Here is a 17,873-nt window from a genome sequence, read left to right as displayed (position 1 = left end):
GCAACAACAATCATTCCATGGTCAAAGTCACGAATATCACATTTCTTCCACATTTTTCCATTTGGTCTGAAAAGCTGCTGAACCTCTTGACCACATCTGGAAGCGTTCATGCAACATGATTGGCTGATTAAATATTTGCAAGCTGGTGTACAGGTCTACCGAATAAAGTGGTCACTGAGTGTATACTCAATAACCCATCATGAAAAAGTGAAAACATGTTTTCAGAATGTTTTGTGAATTTATTAAAAATCAAAAACTGAAATCTCTCCTTTACATACAGTGAGAGCAATAAGTATTTGATCCCTTTGCCCACTTACAAAGAATGGAACTGTGTAGAATTTTAATCATAGGTACATTTTAACATTGAGAGACAGAATATCACAAAATAATCCACAATCAAAACATCATATGAATTTTATGAATTTTATATCATATTTTCACATTTCACAATTCTGGCTCCCACAGACCAGTTAGTTTTCCATTAAGAAGCACTCCTAATCTCAACTCATTACCCAAAACACCTGTGTCAACTTGTTACATCGTTATGTAGCTGTATAAAAGACACCTGTCCACACAATCAATCAGATTCCAATGTTTCCACCATGGCCAAGACAAAGGCGCTGTCTAAGGACATCAGGGACAAAATTGTAGACCTGCACAAGGCTGGGATGGGCTACAAGAAAATAAGCAAGCAGCTTGGTGAGAAGTTAACAACTGTTGGAGCAATTATTAGAAAATGGAAGAAACACAAAGTCACCGCCAATCTCCCTCGGTCTGGGGCTCCACGCAAGATCTCACCTCGTGGGCTATCATTGATCATGAAAAAGGTCAGGGATCAGCCCAGTACTACACAGGCGGAGCTTGTTAATGACCTGAAGGCAGTTGGGACCACAGTCATGAAGAGAACCATCAGTAACACACTACACCGTGAAGAATTAAAATCCTGCTGCGCGCACAAGAAGAAGGCACATGTACAGGCCTGTGTGAAGTTTGCCAAAGAACACCTGGATGATCCAGAGGAGGCTTGGGAGAAGGTGATGTGGTTAGATGAGACCAAAATAGAGCTATTTGGCATCAATTCGACTCGCCGTGTTTGGAGGAAGAGAAATACTGAGTGCAACCCCAAGAACACCATCCCCACTGTGAAGCATGGAGGTGGAAACCTTATGCTTTGGGGGTGTTTCTCAGCTAAGGGGACAGGACGACTTCACCTTATCAAGGAAAGGATGAATGGGGCCACGTACCAGGAAATTTTGGGTGACACCCTCCTTCCCTCAGTGAGCACTGAAAATGGGTTGTGCATGGGTCTTCCAACATGACAATGACCCAAAACATACGGCCAAGGCCACAAAGGAGTGGCTGAAAAAGAAGCATATTAAGGTCCTGGAGTGGCCTAGCCAGTCTCCAGACCTAAATCCCATCGAAAGTCTGTGGAGGGAGCTGAAGCTTCAAGTTGCCAAGCGACAGCCTTGGAACCTTAAGGATTTGGAGAGGATCTGCAAAGAGGACTGGACCAAAATCCCTCCCAAGATTTGTGCAAACCTGGTGAAAAATACAACAGGTTTCTCCACCAAGTATTAAGTCCTATTTTTCTATGGATCAAATACTTATTTCATGCAAAAATACGATAATACATTTATTAAATTCATATGATGTTGTTATTGTGGATTATTTTGTGATATTCTGTCTCTCAATGTTAAAATGTACATATGATTACAATTCTACACAGTTCCATTCTTTGTAAGTGGGCAAACCTACAAAGTCAGCAAGGGATCAAATAATTATTGCTCTCACTGTAGATTAGGGTGAGGGTAGGTATCACCAAAGTACTGAGTGTTCCCAGGAGCACGGTGACCTCAATAATTGTGAAACAGAAGTTCGAAGTTTGCACTCCCAGACTCTTCCTAGATTTGGATGTATGGCAAAACTGAGTAACCGGGCAAGAAAGGCCTTGGTCAGGGAGGTGTCCAAGTACCCAGTGATCACTCTAACCAAGGAAGTCCTCTGAAGACATGGGAGAACCTGCCAGAAGGATGACCATCTCAGCAGCACTACATTTATGGTAGTGGCTAGATGGAAGCCACTCTTCAGTAAAAGGTATATGACAGCCCCTTTTAAGTTTGGTAAAGGTTTGTTATGACTGTTGGCCCAAAATGTTGTAACTCTATGCATTCTTCACCCATGGAAGGAACATGGCCTGGTTCTGGCTGTGGCTTCGCCCATTCACCTGTAGTCGGCGTCTGAAATGAGGCTTACCATAACCCTCAGGATCTCAAGAAAGGCCCTCCCTATCAGTGACATGAATGGGGGTCACAATACGGGACAATGTTCTCAGAAGTCTGTCATGATGGAAGACCTGTTGAAACAGGACCTCAACTTCCTGGAAGGCAGTAGGGAGAGGGATGAAATGGCCGCTTTTGGAAAATCTGTCAACCACTACCAGGATCATGGTGTAGCTATTGGGAGGTCGCTGAGGCACAGGGAGAGGATGGGGCTTGCCAGCTGGAGCATTACGGGGGTAATTCCTGTATGACCCATAAGAAGAAAAGTATGTACCTAGGTCAACAGCCAATCTCTTATCCCCAAGGGGATAAGAGGACCACCTGCCTATGCCCAAGTATATCCATCAAAGCCTCATTAATGGTTGTGTTCACTAACCCACAGAGTTGTTGACTTGAGTCACAAATTTGATGACTTGAGACTTGACGTGGACTTGAGCTGGATGACTCTATAGACTTGTTGGAGTGTTCTCAAGGTTTATGCAGGATGCAGCTCTAATGTGTTTTTATATATATATTTAGTACTTTCTTTGCATCTCGTAGGGCCAACCAAATGTGTATATAGGTGGGAAAACACAAATACTCAGCTCTAATTGGAGATATCATGTTACTGAAAAACTAAATGAAAGCACAGGGATTTTCTAATAATGGCAACTGTCACTGAAGACACCTGAATTAAATGGTAAATGGTTGGCATTTATATTGTGACTTTATCCAAAGCACTGTACAATTGATGCTTCTCATTCACCCATTCATACACACACTCACACACCAACGCCGATTGGCTGCCATGCAAGGCACCAACCAGCTCGTCAGGAGCATTTGGGGGTTAGATGTCTTGCTCAGGGCTGAGCGCCACTGTATTGGAGTTCCACCCGGGGAACGAGAGGGTCACCTCTCTGCGATTACCTGTCCCTGGGGGGAAAGCCCTGGCAGTTCAGAGAATCCGGCCTTCTTGGAGTCACTGGGCGGCATCCTGGAAAGGGTGCCACCCGGAGACTCTATAGTTCTGCTGGGCGACTTCAACGCTCACGTGGGCAATGATGGAGAAACCTGGAAGGGGGTGATCGGGAGGAATGGCCTGCCTGATCTTAACCCAAGCGGTGTCTTGTTATTGGACTTCTGTGCTGGTCATGGATTGTCCATAACAAACACCATGTTCGAGCATAGGGTAGCTCATAAGTGCACTTGGTACCAGGGCACCTTAGGACAAAGATCAATGATTGACTTTGTGGTCGTATCATCAGACCTGCGGCCGTATGTCTTGGACACTCGGTGAAGAGAGGAGCAGAGCTGTCAACTGATCACCACCTGGTGGTGAGTTGGATCAAGTGGCCGGGGACGCTGCCGGACAAACCCGGTAAACCCAAACGTGTAGTGAGGGTTGTAGGGACTACAACTTCCACATTCCCACAGGAAAATTCTGCGACGTCCACCACGAATGACGTCTAACTTGGTTCAGCCAATCCCGTAATGGCGGGAGCAATAAACGGTCCCGTATAAGAGCAAGACACGTTCTTGGGATCTCTCTTCTGCTTCTTCTGTTCTTCTGCTGCTTCTCTTCGACGCACCCCTTTTGGCCAGTCGCTTCAGCTCATCTGCTCCGAGACTCGGACAGAGGCTGAATGCTGCACAGCGCACTACCAGGCCTACGGACACACCCAGTTACCTCGCGGTAACTACGTGGCCTATAGTGAGTGGAAATTGTTGTACGCGGAACGCTACATCAGTTTACCCCAATAAAGCCCAACAACGAAACAGCAACGAACTTTTACACCTGGAAAAGGACCAGCGGATCAGACGACAACGCGCTGCTAAGACGGGAACACCCCAGCCTGCGCATCTCTCCCGGACACCATTCACAGCACCATCGCCGCTTCTACAAGGACAGCATGTCTTTTGGATCCAGCAATGCGTATGGACTCAGTAAGAAAACAAACATTCAGGCATAGCCAGTGTTTAGTTTAGTCTTAACTGTTTTTGTGAATCTGTGTTTCAATATTTACCATCCAACCATTGTAATGTGTTTGGTTAGCTACATATATATGTACGTGAATTGATTCGCCGTCTTTTGCGCATATATAGAGTAAAACTACGCAAGTAGTCCCTTCTCACAGCTAACTCTAACTCATTACCACACCCAGAACTCTAGCGACACGCGCGCTTGCGCGCGCCACACACACGCACACACACATACCAAACTAAATTTCCTTACTAACTTCCCGTTAGTTTATCTGTTATGTGTTTGTATGTTTGTTTAATAAATATATTTTATTAAACCCCGGTGTCCGTTTTGGAATCGCATAGACATGAGAGCCGAGTTAAAGCAGTCTTTCGAAGAACTTCCAACCTTCAGGTTATCGGTATGTTCAATCATTAATATTGGTTATTTTAATTAATTGAAATACTATATTTGTGGTTGGATATTTCTGATAACAGTAATTTTATGAGACTGATTACTTTTCGCAGTTATACTGCAACACAACGTTTAACTGGCGCCCCGGTTTCGTAGAGAGTAAAATCCCTGCGTTATTTGGAGGCCCGTGCGAGGACCCTACATAATTTGGAGTCCCGTGCGAGGACCCCTACATATTTTGGCGCCCCGTGTGAGGAAGACTAGCTTTGGCTCAAATTTCATGTCTTGTGACTTCATAACGAATTCCCCATCCTAATTTGGAGCTCTGCGTGAGAAAGACGAGCTTTGGCTCATGTCACGTGCCTCCAGAACGAATTCTCGGCATTCTTTCTCAGCTAAATTGCCACCAGTGCAATTTTTTGAAAATACCGCTAGATGTCACCCTTGTACCATTTTTGAAAGCCTGCATGAGCCGCTTTCTCAATATACTGCCCCCTCGTGTAACATTGTGGCATTACATTCGTAATCTTACACGGTAGTTTGTTGATTGGCATTTACCTTCCGGTATAATACGTATTATCAATAATAGTATTATTAGCCGCACTGTATTATTAATTATAATTACTTGGTCAAAGTAATTTTAATAATTAATTGAATTTTACATTTAAATCCAAATTTAATTGTAATTTCAACCAATCACATTCTGGTATTTAGGATTAATGTGATCAGCATCACAGTTCCTATTTTACGGTCTGAATATCCGCCATATGTTTGTTCATTTTGCTGTTGTTGCATTGCAGTACCGCTAGTGCAACTCGAGTCCCTGTGTGATGCTATAGCTACCTTGTACTATAGTTATAGAGAATATTCAAAGAGCGTTTTAAATTCTTTATCCTTCATCACAACTTGTATGTTGGATTGTGATATTGGGAAACAATTCATTGCCAACTGTTAGGAGCTCAAGGCCCTTGTCAAATTGTTAACTTCAAGAGTACCCTCTTAAGTTACTGATTTTAGCTTTTAGCTTTATTTGGCTTGAGATATGGAACCCATATCTATTGATGAGTACCTTTCCTTTTTAGCCCAAGGTTTAGCACCTGGCTACATAGCTTTCCTGAATCAGATGAACCTCACTGATTGTAGGAAAGAAATGTTCTCATTAATCAACGAGAAAGGTCACTCCCCCAACCATTCAAAAGACCCAATTCTAAGTTGTCTGGTCTTGAATTTTGCCAGACAGATTAGTCTTGCTCTTCAGAGCAACAAAAACTTAGACTCAGAGATGGCATACCTCAGAGGACAACACACCAGTGTTTTACTTGAGCTTCAAACTGTTGGCAAGAAAGCAGTACAATACTTGCGTGATCTGCATTCAGCCGAATCAGATCTTTGTTCCTACAGAGAGGAATTATTTCAGTTGAAGAGTGGATGCCACAAGCTACCACATCCACTCTCTTCTGTAAGCCTGCTTTCTCAGGCTTGCCCAACTCCAACTTCTCCTGCTTCCTCCTTACACCACAAGGCAGGGGAAGGGGGGTCACAAATTGATTCGGGTTTGTCAGATCCCGGTTCCACAACTTGCTCTGATGGACACTCGTCAGTCTCCTCAGATTGCAGTGCTGTTGACCACCCATGCAATGGTTTGCCCACCTCTTCCCTGGAGAGGGAAAGGGGGGACTCCATCCCAACGGTGGTCCATCTCCGCAAGGGAGAAACAGTCAGGCAAGTACAGGACTGCACCTTCCATGCCCACCCCTCTCGTGAGGAGGTCAGGGAACCCTCCCGTGGACACGGTAGAGGAGATCTAACATTATTAATTGGGCACACAAAAAGCAACGCTAATCCCGCTAGCTTTCCCTTTATAACTGAGAGGATAGGTGACAGCTCTGTACAGTACACTGACAGCGACAATTCATCTTCTGCCAACCATTGTGAGAATGACAGTTTTGTAGCTCCACCCTCTAAACCAAACCGAGGACGTCGAGCTCCGCATGAAACGCATTCACATTCAAATGTGATTTCAGGCTCTCCTTCTCCAAACAGGCAGACTAGTGCAACTTCACATGGTCTTCGCTTTGAGGAGCTAGAGGCCATGGCGAAGTATGTCCACACATTTGACCCCAAGGACTCTGAATTTAACATTCAGAGTTACTTGAGAGAAGTTGACTACTGTCTCTCGGATCTGCCCAGGGCAACCGATCGAGAAAAGGTACGACTTGTATGGAAAACCTCTACCAGAGAGATCCATACATTTATGGAACAACTTCCACCACAGGTTCGTTCCAGCTATCCCAAGGTTTGTGAAGCGTTGGTAGCTGAGTACCTGCCACGGTTTGATCAGGCCACAGCCATGATCAAATCTGTGGAGGTTAAACATAGCCGTACAGAACGACCAAAAGACTTTTACCAACGACTTAAACATGCATTTTTCCAGGGCAGAAACGGACCAGGCTTAGATGAAGATCAAGCCTTCAAATCCCTTTTTGTGCACAACCTGCACCCCTGCGTCCGAACTCATGTTTCACTGTTTTCAAGGGGCCAACACTCAGCCCTTGAATTAAGAAATGAAGCCCAAATGGTCTGGGACACTTTCAGGATTGTGCCCAGGAACGAGGTATTGGAAACAGCTAAGCACGTTGTTCCAACCAAGCCCGCCGGCACTTCCCAAGTGGCCCCATTAAAGTCTAATGGCTCAAAACAACGGCATGTGAGTAAGTTCCCGGTTAAGAGCCACCGTGGTCGCTTCTCACACTCTGATTCCAGCCGGAATTGGAGAGAAGACCGACCCGGTAGGCCCAAGCCTCAGAGTCACCAGCATGACTCTGATAGGGAAGATACCTTGTCTGAAGAGAGCTTCTTCAGTTCCTCTGAGGACAACTAAAGCCTCTAACCTTTGTTCAGTAGTGTGTATGCCTTGAGTAACCACTCCAAAGAGCTATCTGGTCTTGTTCAACCTCCATCAAAAGACTGAATAAGACTGATCTATAGCCGTGGTCTCCTCACAGGCAGACTCCCAGCTGAAGCTTTGACCACTTTCTTTTGCACACCTTTCCTACCAAAGGGGGGTGGCAAAATAAACAGGTAGTTTATAGCAGCCACTTAGATTTGCATGTAGCAGCAGCAAACGCAGATCGCAAGTGGGTGCTGTAGAATCAAATCCGACACCTGTTATAACTCGTAAACGTTCATTGCTTCATTCTACACCTACTGCACCATCGTAAAGTATTGCATGTAGAAGCTACAGTGTAATCTTTACAAGTATATTGCCACACCCCAGTGTGCCTTACTCCACCTCTCCATTTCCTTCCTGATTACACAGCCATAAGGTTGGCTGGACACCATCCAATAACTAACAAAACACCTGAACTAACAAAACGACTAACCCTTTCACCAAGGTTTCTCATGTTTTGTGACAATGTATTCACTGTTCGACCTTAGTGTTTCACATTGTTTGTATCATGTGTTTTAGACCAGTTTAGTTAATTGTTGATAAATGCCTGGATGTTTGTCAGTCAATTGTGAACTGTGTTACCGACCCAATGTACTTGACCTGTGGACTGTGAACTGACTTTTGTGCTCTCGAGGAACACTGGCTTCAGCCGCATCCTGAGACCACAGGGGGGATGTAGGGACTACAACTTCCACATTCCCACAGGAAAATTCTGCGACGTCCACCACGAATGACGTCTAACTTGGTTCAGCCAATCCCGTAATGGCGGGAGCAATAAACGGTCCCGTATAAGAGCAAGACACGTTCTTGGGATCTCTCTTCTGCTTCTTCTGTTCTTCTGCTGCTTCTCTTCGACGCACCCCTTTTGGCCAGTCGCTTCAGCTCATCTGCTCCGAGACTCGGACAGAGGCTGAATGCTGCACAGCGCACTACCAGGCCTACGGACACACCCAGTTACCTCGCGGTAACTACGTGGCCTATAGTGAGTGGAAATTGTTGTACGCGGAACGCTACATCAGTTTACCCCAATAAAGCCCAACAACGAAACAGCAACGAACTTTTACACCTGGAAAAGGACCAGCGGATCAGACGACAACGCGCTGCTAAGACGGGAACACCCCAGCCTGCGCATCTCTCCCGGACACCATTCACAGCACCATCGCCGCTTCTACAAGGACAGCATGTCTTTTGGATCCAGCAATGCGTATGGACTCAGTAAGAAAACAAACATTCAGGCATAGCCAGTGTTTAGTTTAGTCTTAACTGTTTTTGTGAATCTGTGTTTCAATATTTACCATCCAACCATTGTAATGTGTTTGGTTAGCTACATATATATGTACGTGAATTGATTCGCCGTCTTTTGCGCATATATAGAGTAAAACTACGCAAGTAGTCCCTTCTCACAGCTAACTCTAACTCATTACCACACCCAGAACTCTAGCGACACGCGCGCTTGCGCGCGCCACACACACGCACACACACATACCAAACTAAATTTCCTTACTAACTTCCCGTTAGTTTATCTGTTATGTGTTTGTATGTTTGTTTAATAAATATATTTTATTAAACCCCGGTGTCCGTTTTGGAATCGCATAGACATGAGAGCCGAGTTAAAGCAGTCTTTCGAAGAACTTCCAACCTTCAGGTTATCGGTATGTTCAATCATTAATATTGGTTATTTTAATTAATTGAAATACTATATTTGTGGTTGGATATTTCTGATAACAGTAATTTTATGAGACTGATTACTTTTCGCAGTTATACTGCAACACAACGTTTAACTGGCGCCCCGGTTTCGTAGAGAGTAAAATCCCTGCGTTATTTGGCGGCCCGTGCAAGGACCCTACATAATTTGGAGTCCCGTGCGAGGACCCCTACAGGGTGAACTGGGAACGTCTGGCTGAGGCTCCTGTCCGCGAGGTCTTCAACTCCCACCTCCGGAGGAACTTCTCATGCATCCCAGGGGAGGCTGGGGACATGGAGTCCGAGTGGGTCATGTTCAAAGCCTCCATTGCAGAGGCGGCAAGCAGGAGCTGTGGCCAGAAGGTCATCGGTGCCTGTTGGGGTGGCTATGGAGAAGGACTTTCGGTTGGCCTCGAGGAAGTTCTGGCAAACCATCCGATGACTCAGAAAGGGAAAGCAGGCTGTTTTCAGCAGGGGAGGAGAACTGCTGACCTGGACTGGGGATGTTGTCAGGTGGTGGAAAGAGCACTTCTAGGAGCTCCTGAACCCAAACAACACGTCCTCTGTGGAAGAGGCAGAGCCCGAAGACTCGGGAGAATCTGCACCTATATCCCTGGCGGAAGTTGCTGAGGTAGTCAAAAAGCTCCTCAATGGCAAGTCGCCGGGTGTGGATGAGATTCGCCCTGAGATGCTGAAGGCTCTGGACATATTTGGGCTGTCTTGGCTGACACGCCTCTTCAGTGTCGCGTGGAGGTCGGGGACAATACCTGCAGAGTGGCAGACTGGGGTGGTGGTCCCCATGTTCAAGAAGGGGGACCAGAGGGTATCACACTCCTCAGCCTCCCCCGGAAAGCTTACTCTAGGGTGCTGGAAAGGAGGCTCCGACCGATGGTCGAACCTTGGATTCAGGAGGAACAATGTGGCTTCCGTCCTGGTCGTGGAACAGTGGACCAGCTCTTTACCTTAGCGGGGTTGCTGGCGGGGTCATGGGAGTTTGCCCATCCAGTGCACATGTGCTTTGTAGACATGGAGAGGGCTTTCGACCATGTCCTCCGGGGAACCCTGTGAGGGGCACTGCGGAAGTATGGAGTACCGGGGCCGTTGTTACAAGCCATCTGGTCCCTGTATAACCAAGGTGAGAGCTGTGTCCGCATCCTCAGCACAAAGTGAAGCACGTTTCCAATGGGTGTTGGACTCTGCCAAGGTTGCCCCTTGTCACCGGTCCTGTTTGTGATATTCATGGACAGGATCTCAAGGTGCAGCCGAGGTGAGGAGAGTGTCCGGTTTGGTGACCTCAGAATTGCGTCTCTGCTTTTTGCAAATGACGTGGTTCTGCTGGCTTCATCAGACCGTGACCTTCAGCACGCACTTGAGTGGTTTGCAGCCGAGTGTGAAGCGGCCGGGATGAGAGTCAGCACATCCAAGTCTGAGGCCATGGTTCTCTGCTGGAAAACGGTGGATTGCTTCCTCTGGGTTGGGAACGAGTCATTGCCCCAAGTGAAGGAGTTCAAGTATCTCGGGGTCTTGTTCACGAGTGAGGGTAGAAGGGAGCATGAGATCGACAGGTGGATTGGTGCAGCGTCAGCAGTAATGTGGGCGTTGCACCAAACTGTCGTGGTGAAGAGGGAGCTGAGCCGGAAGGCCAAGCTCTCAATTTACTGGTCGATCTATGTCCCAACCCTCACCTGTGGTCACAAGCTTTGGGTAGTGACCGAAAGAACGAGATCGCATATACAAGCGGCCAAAATGAGCTTCCTCCATAGGGTGGCCGGGCTCAGCCTTAGAGATAGAGTGAGGAGCTTGGACATCCAGAGGGAGCTCGGAGTATAGCCGCTGCTCCTTCGCGTCAAAAGGAGCCAATTGAGGTGGTTTGGGCATCTGATCAGGATGCCTCCTGGGCGCCTCCCTTTGGAGGTTTTCCGGGCTCGTTCAACTAGGCGGAGACCCCAAGGTAGACCCAGAATCCGCTGGAGAGATTATATATCTCTCCTGGCCTGGGAACGCCTCGGGATCCCCCAGGAGGAGCTGGAATGTGTTGCTGGGTAGAGGGACACCTGGAATACCCAGCTTAGCCTACTGCCACCGCGACCCGACTCCGGATAAGCGGGTGACAATGGATGGATGGATGGAGTGACTTGTTTCATGAAACCAAAATGAATACCAATAATACCAATGGACTGCTGCACAGATGAGTAGGGGGAGGCTCTGCCGGTGCCTGGCTCCAATGGTGATGGGGTCTGTGAGGTATATGATGTGAGGCATGGTCCCAACTCCCACTGGTCTTCTATCCAGGGCATGGACAGAGATTGTGGGAACCCTGCCAGAGATGGATCAGGTGTTCATCCCCTTCTCTGTCTTCCGGTGGATGGTCAATCACTGACCGAAACAGTGCCATGCACATGTCATTGAAACTAGCCACCTTATCCTCTCTCTCTCTGATGACGATAACCCTCTCCTTGCCCAGTCTGTAGAAAGATGACTGTAGCTGAATTAGTGGTTTGCATTGTCCAGAGTAGCCTTGGTAAATATGTTTGTGTCTGAGTGCAAACATTAATACATATCACTGATACATCCACACCTGCCTCATGAAGAGTGTTGCTCTCTTTCCTCTTAATGATGTTTATTTTGGTAAGCCTATTGTAAGCCTATGTCTTTCTTTCTACTTATTTCTAATCCTCATAGCGGCTTCCTTGACTGCCATTGGCACAACTGTTGTCCTCATGTTGACAAACACCAATAACAGACTCAAAAGCCAATGAAAAGCCTAGAATCAAGACTAGATACGGAAAGTTTTATTATACCTGCAATAAGGAAGCGATTAAGTAGACCCAACTAATCAGAAACAGGCGAGAAGTCACCAGTCCAATTACTTTTGGGGCCCTAAAATAGGGATACTATGTATAAAATGAGATGTAATTCCTTCATTGGCTCATAAGGTACGAGCAATCGTCTGGCAATCGGAGGGTTGCCGGTTCGATCCTGCCCTGGGTGTGTCAAAGTGTCTCTAACCCCAAATTGCTCCTAATAAGCTGGTTGGTTGGTGCTTTGCATGAGAGCCAATTACAGTTGGTTTGTATATGGGTGAATGTGAAGCATCAATTGCACAGTGCTTTGGATAAGCCAATATGGATGTAAATACCCTCAGATTAAACGTGTAAGTCTACACTTTAACCTCATATTCAAGTTTTCAGTGCTTGTACTAACGTTCCTCGCCAAACTACAGTTATAAAAATTTTCTGCGAATCATAACGCAGTAAAAAGCAATCTGACTCCTCCCCTCTTGTCAACTTCATGAAAAGTCCAACATGGGGGACAATTGAGACAAACGATTGGGGTTTTCTGTACATAAATAAAAACCTAGGCTATTTTATTACTATATTTTTAGAAATCTGGCGAGAATTAACCATTGATCAGTCTAACAGTCTGGTTGTTGGAGCAAAAAAATGTCTGTAGCAAGTTTCCAGTGCGTACAAACGCTGTGTAATGTAACTTGCTGTAGCCTAATAAAGTACAGCAACTGGCTGCAGCCAATATCGATTACCCCGATCACCCTGTCTATGCGATCACCCTGGGCGGAATTCAGAATTAGCACACTTGTAATTCCTGGTTGACTGCCTCCACTCAGTGTGTGTGTGTGGAGCAAGATTTTGTCAATTCCACTCCCCTTGGACAAGTGGGATCTACTCTACAGTAAATTCGTTCATCCCGTGAATCAGTCTCGAGCAAGTTCGAGCGGGAGTCGGTATTCGCTAACGTTCGTCCCGTCGTCGTCGGACACTTCACTTCAGTCCGCTCCAGTGTGCTGTGCCAGTAGAGGCGTTCATGCTTCAGGCAAGTTCAGTTCACTCTCTTGGATAGAGAAAGTTCTGCTGTTTGTTCATTTGGCTGGCTCATGTTGGTACCTATTTCTTGGTTTTGAATCGTTTAATTAGGAAGTATAGCAATTTATTTTGAGTTGTTTTATTTTATTTTGCAGTGGCCTGCTAGGGTGGCAGCTACGTCTCGCTAGCCACTTGCTAGTTAGCAAGTTTCTTGATCCGAGACGTGGATCTAGCTAGCCTACTGCACTTTCAGCCTCCGAATTTACAAGTTGCCCGAAGTGATTTAGTTTAGTTTAAGTAATTTGTCATATACATTTTGATGTCAAAATGTGAATGTGAATGCTTGTGTAGACTTTATGCTAATTTTCAAAATTTTCCCTTGCCAGGTAGGCTACATTAGCGAGAAGGAGGAGAGGTACGGAGGGTAAAAGCTACCGGAACACCGCAAAATCAGGCATTGTGGAGTTTGCATGACATGGCATTTAAGTGCAGATACTGCGAGTCATCTTTAGACACCCTCCCTAACTATGTGAAACATACGAAAATGCACCGCGCCAACTTTCGTTTCCCCTGTGGTGTTGCTCAATGTCCCTCTCAATTGAAGACAGCCAGTGCATTACAGACTCACATGTATAAAAAACATTCAGCACCCAAGCCAGTTAGGCGCACACATGTTGATTTTACTTGTCGTGTGGAAAGGTGCCCTGTTGTATGTACAGATTTCAGTAGCCTATGTGCAAATTTGAAATTGCATATCAGTTGTGGGGAAATGGTAGCTTGTCCTTTCAGTGGTTGTCCTTCAGAGTTCAGAGTCAAATCTTCATTTACTTCGCATGTGAACAGAAGTATAAGGGTGACTGTGTCTCTGAATTGGTGGGTGAAGCAAGTGAGCACAATGAATCGGTTGATTTTGGAAATGAGAACTTGGCTGAAGCTGCAGAATGTTCTCAGCTTTTTGATTCGGTAGGTGAAGAGAGAGACAAGCAAGTTTTTCTAACCAATTTGGCCCTCTTTTACTTGAGAATGCAAGCAAGGCACACTATTAGGCACACCCTCCCCCATCTTGCCGAAGAATCTGTGCTGGAGCTCCTGCAGCATCTTGGTAACCTGGGGGTAAGGAGTGCGGAGGATTTTGAAGTGATCACTGAAGAGGACATAAAGCTCGACCAGCTGACTGTTGTTGACTGCAGGAGACTAATCAGAGCCTTCCGAAAAGGTAATTAAATATATCCGCTAGTGGCGATGGCGGGGCCTCGCACCAAGCTGCGGCCGCTGAGACACTCAACTCGGCAACGGATGTTAAGGGGGTCTTCACACAATTAACGCGCGTCTTTATGTAGATGTTTGAAATTTCTACAGTCTGTTTTGATTGTGTTCGCAATCGCATTGTGGCACTATGGCCAGTCCCATTCCCCTGAATTGCAAGAGTTAGTGGAAACAGGGAGCAATGATTTCATGTGACCACCATCTGCTGTGTGAGCAGATGGTGGCACTGTTGTAAGCCAGTCATAAGTAACATTTGGTGTCATGCGCTGGTCAGCTTGCTGACTTCCCCCTCCCGGAGCATACATTGTTGGCCCCCACCTTTTGGCACACAAGCCTGTGGGGGAGCCCCCCTTCTCTCACATTCCTTCAGGGTTAGAGCATAGGAATACTGGAGATGGCATAAAGATGTTTCATGATAATCCCAGGTCAGAATATAGTAATGTTTGGTGTTATTCTGATTGGTTCAGTGCGACTGGTGTAATGGTCTAGTTTTTGTAACAGTCTATCTTTGATATCATAACCATTCAGGAGCCAAGGGGAAACTGGGCAAAAACTGTCTCTGTAGAAGCCATTTGTATTAGCTCCCTGACCAGTTTGGGAGTTTGGCTGTAAATTATAGATGGGTGACCCGTTTTTAGGGTGAAGAACTAAGGCCTAGATTTTGGAGATAAGGAGAAGAAACCAAGCAATCTGGGGTGTCTCCTTTCCTTTAATTCACCCAAATCATCCATCCATCCATCCATTATCCTAACCCGCTTATCCTGAACAGGGTCACAGGGGGGCTGGAGCCTATCCCAGCATACATTGGGCGAAAGGCAGGAATTACACCCTGGACAGGTCGCCAGTCCATCGCAGCGCACACACACCATTCACTCACACACTCATACACTCATACCTATGTGCTATTTAGACTCTCCAATCAGCCTAACCTGCATGTCTTTGGACTGTGGGAGGAAACCCACGCAGACATGAGGAGAACATGCAAACTCCGCACAGAGAGGCCCTGTCCGACGGGGATTCGAACCCAGGACCTCCTTGCTGTGAGGCGGCAGTGCTACCCACTGCACCATCCGTTCCGCCCTCACCCAAATCAGGTTTATCCAAAAGGTATATTACCATGAGAGGCACAAATACATATTCACAGCATAATGCAGTTATCATGAAAACTCCCAACGACAGAATTCATAGGTATGATCAGGAAGGAAGGTCAGGAAGGGCTGCCATTTGTGAGGGGCCTGAGAGCTGGGGTTTCTGGTCAATGTTGTTTAGACTACCTTTTGGGGAGTTTCGAGCAAAGATAAGGGAAAGATGTATGAGTGGTCCAAGGGCAGTTGGGTCATGGGAAAAGAATCCTCCAGAACATTGGTGACCTCCCTGTGACCCCATACCTGGTCACTTCCAAGGGGGAAGACTCCGGACAATGCCACAGTGCCCTCATTTGGGCACTGCTGCCATTTGGGACTGCTCTCCTAGATTAAATATTGCTATTAAACTGCTATTAAGATAGTAAATAGACCCAGTAAAACCTTGAAAACATTGTCCATGTGATCCTTGTATTATTACATTAAGTCTATGTAATGGTAACAGGGAGTGCATGTAAAATGGATAATCAGGAAGGAAGTTTCATGATAACTGCAACATAATAAAACATAAGGGTAAGCTGTTGGTTATGGATGTGATCCGGTAAATACAAGGAATCGGATGAGATACATTTCATACCAAATGGAGTTTAATAAACCATATTTTCAGTAACTTCAGGAAAACCTACACGTCCTCTCTGGGAATCATCTCTTTTCCCTACTTAACAACCCCCAAGGGTGGGGATCTAAATTCCAGATTTGACCACCCCTCCAGATTGATTTATGGCACTGCCGCCTGGTTCCAAACGTATGATTTGGCATAAAAGCAAGGGAGACCGACCAATCTGGGAAGATCATATTCGACTTCCCACACAACATACAGTGCTTCCGGAAAGTACAGAACTTCACTTTTTCCACATTTTGTTATGTTACAGCCTTATTCCAAAATTGATTAAATTCATTTTTTTCCTCCAAATTCCACGCACAATACCCCATAATGACAACGTGAAAAAGGTTTTTTGGAGATTTCTGCTAATTTATTAAAAATAAAAAACGAAGAAATGACATGTACATAAGTATTCACAGCCTTTGCCATTGATCAACCTTGAGATGTTTCTACAGCTTAATTGGCGTCCACCTGTGGTAAATTCAGTTAATTGGACATGATTTGGAAAGGCACACACCTGTCTTTATAAGGTCCCACAGTTGACAGTGCATGTCGAAGCACAAACCAAGCATGAAGTCAAAGTAATTGTCTGTAGACCTCCGAGACAGGATCGTCTCGAGGCACAAATGTGGGGAAGGGTACAGAAAAATTTCTGCTGCTTTGAAGGTCCCAATGAGTACAGTGGCCTCCATCATCCATAAATGGAAGAAGTTTGGAACCACCAGAACTCGTCCTAGAGCTGGCCGCCCGTCTAAACTGAGCAATCGGTGGAGAAGGGCCTTAGTCAGGGAGGTGACCAAGAACCCGATGGTCACTCTGTCAGAGCTCCAGCATTCCTCTGTGGAGAGAGGAGAACCTTCCAGAAGGAGAACCTTCTCTGCAGCAGTCCACCAATCAGGCCTGTATGGTAGAGTGTCCAGACGGAAGCCACTCCTTAATAAAAGGCACATGGCAGCCCACCTGAAGTTTGCCAAAAGGCACCTGAAGGACTCTCAGACCATGAGAAACAAAATTCTCTGAACTCTTTGGCGTGAATGCCAGGCGTCATGTTTGGAGGAAACCAGGCACCGCTCATCACCTGGCCAATACCATCCCTACAGTGAAGCATGGTGGTGGCAGCACCATACTGTGGGGATGCGGCAGGAACTGGGAGACTAGTCAGGATTGAGGGAAAGATGAATGCAGCAATGTACAGAGACATCCTGGATGAAAACCTGCTCCAGAGCGTTCTTGACCTCAGACTGGGGCGACGGTTCATCTTTCAGCAGGACAACGACCCTAAGCACACAGCCAAGATATCAAAGGAGTGGCTTCAGGACAACAGTGAATGTCCTTGAGTGGCCCAGCCAGAGCTGAGACTTGAATCCGATTGAACATCTCTGGAGAGATCTGAAAATGGCTGTGCACCAACGCTCCCCATCCAACCTGATGGAGCTTGAGAGGTGCTGCAAAGAGGAATGGGCGAAACTGTGCAAAGATAGGTGTGCCAAGCTTGTGGCATCATATTCAAAAAGACTCGAGGCTGTAATTGCTGCCAAAGGTGCATCAACAAAGTATTGAGCAAAGGCTGTGAATACTTATGTACATGTGATTTCTTTATTTTGAATGAATTTGCAAAAATTAAAAAAAAACCTAATTTCATGTTGGCATTATGGGGTGTTGTGTGTAGAATTTTGAGGAAAAAAATGAATTTATTCCATTTTGGAATAAGGCTGTAACATAACAAAATGTGGGAAAAGTGAAGCGCTGTGAATACTTTCCGGATGCACTGT

At 46.0% G+C, this 17,873-nt stretch overlaps 1 protein-coding gene across 1 annotated transcript in view; it reads left to right on the top strand.

The window, feature by feature from the left end:
- The first annotated feature begins 10,313 nt into the window (after positions 1-10,313).
- LOC133133478 (olfactory receptor 52B2-like) overlaps positions 10,314-17,873 on the top strand; it is a 12,601-nt gene continuing 5,041 nt past the window's right edge. The window contains exons 1-3 of the mRNA XM_061249576.1: positions 10,314-10,403; positions 12,985-13,099; positions 14,162-14,305. Of these exons, the coding sequence (XP_061105560.1) occupies positions 10,314-10,403; positions 12,985-13,099; positions 14,162-14,305 (349 nt within the window). The remainder of the gene's footprint in view (positions 10,404-12,984; positions 13,100-14,161; positions 14,306-17,873) is intronic.

The sequence above is a fragment of the Conger conger genome, chromosome 7 (genome assembly GCF_963514075.1).
Source record: "Conger conger chromosome 7, fConCon1.1, whole genome shotgun sequence".
Taxonomy (NCBI): domain Eukaryota; kingdom Metazoa; phylum Chordata; class Actinopteri; order Anguilliformes; family Congridae; genus Conger; species Conger conger.
This window is presented reverse-complemented; position numbering and strand designations above follow the sequence as displayed.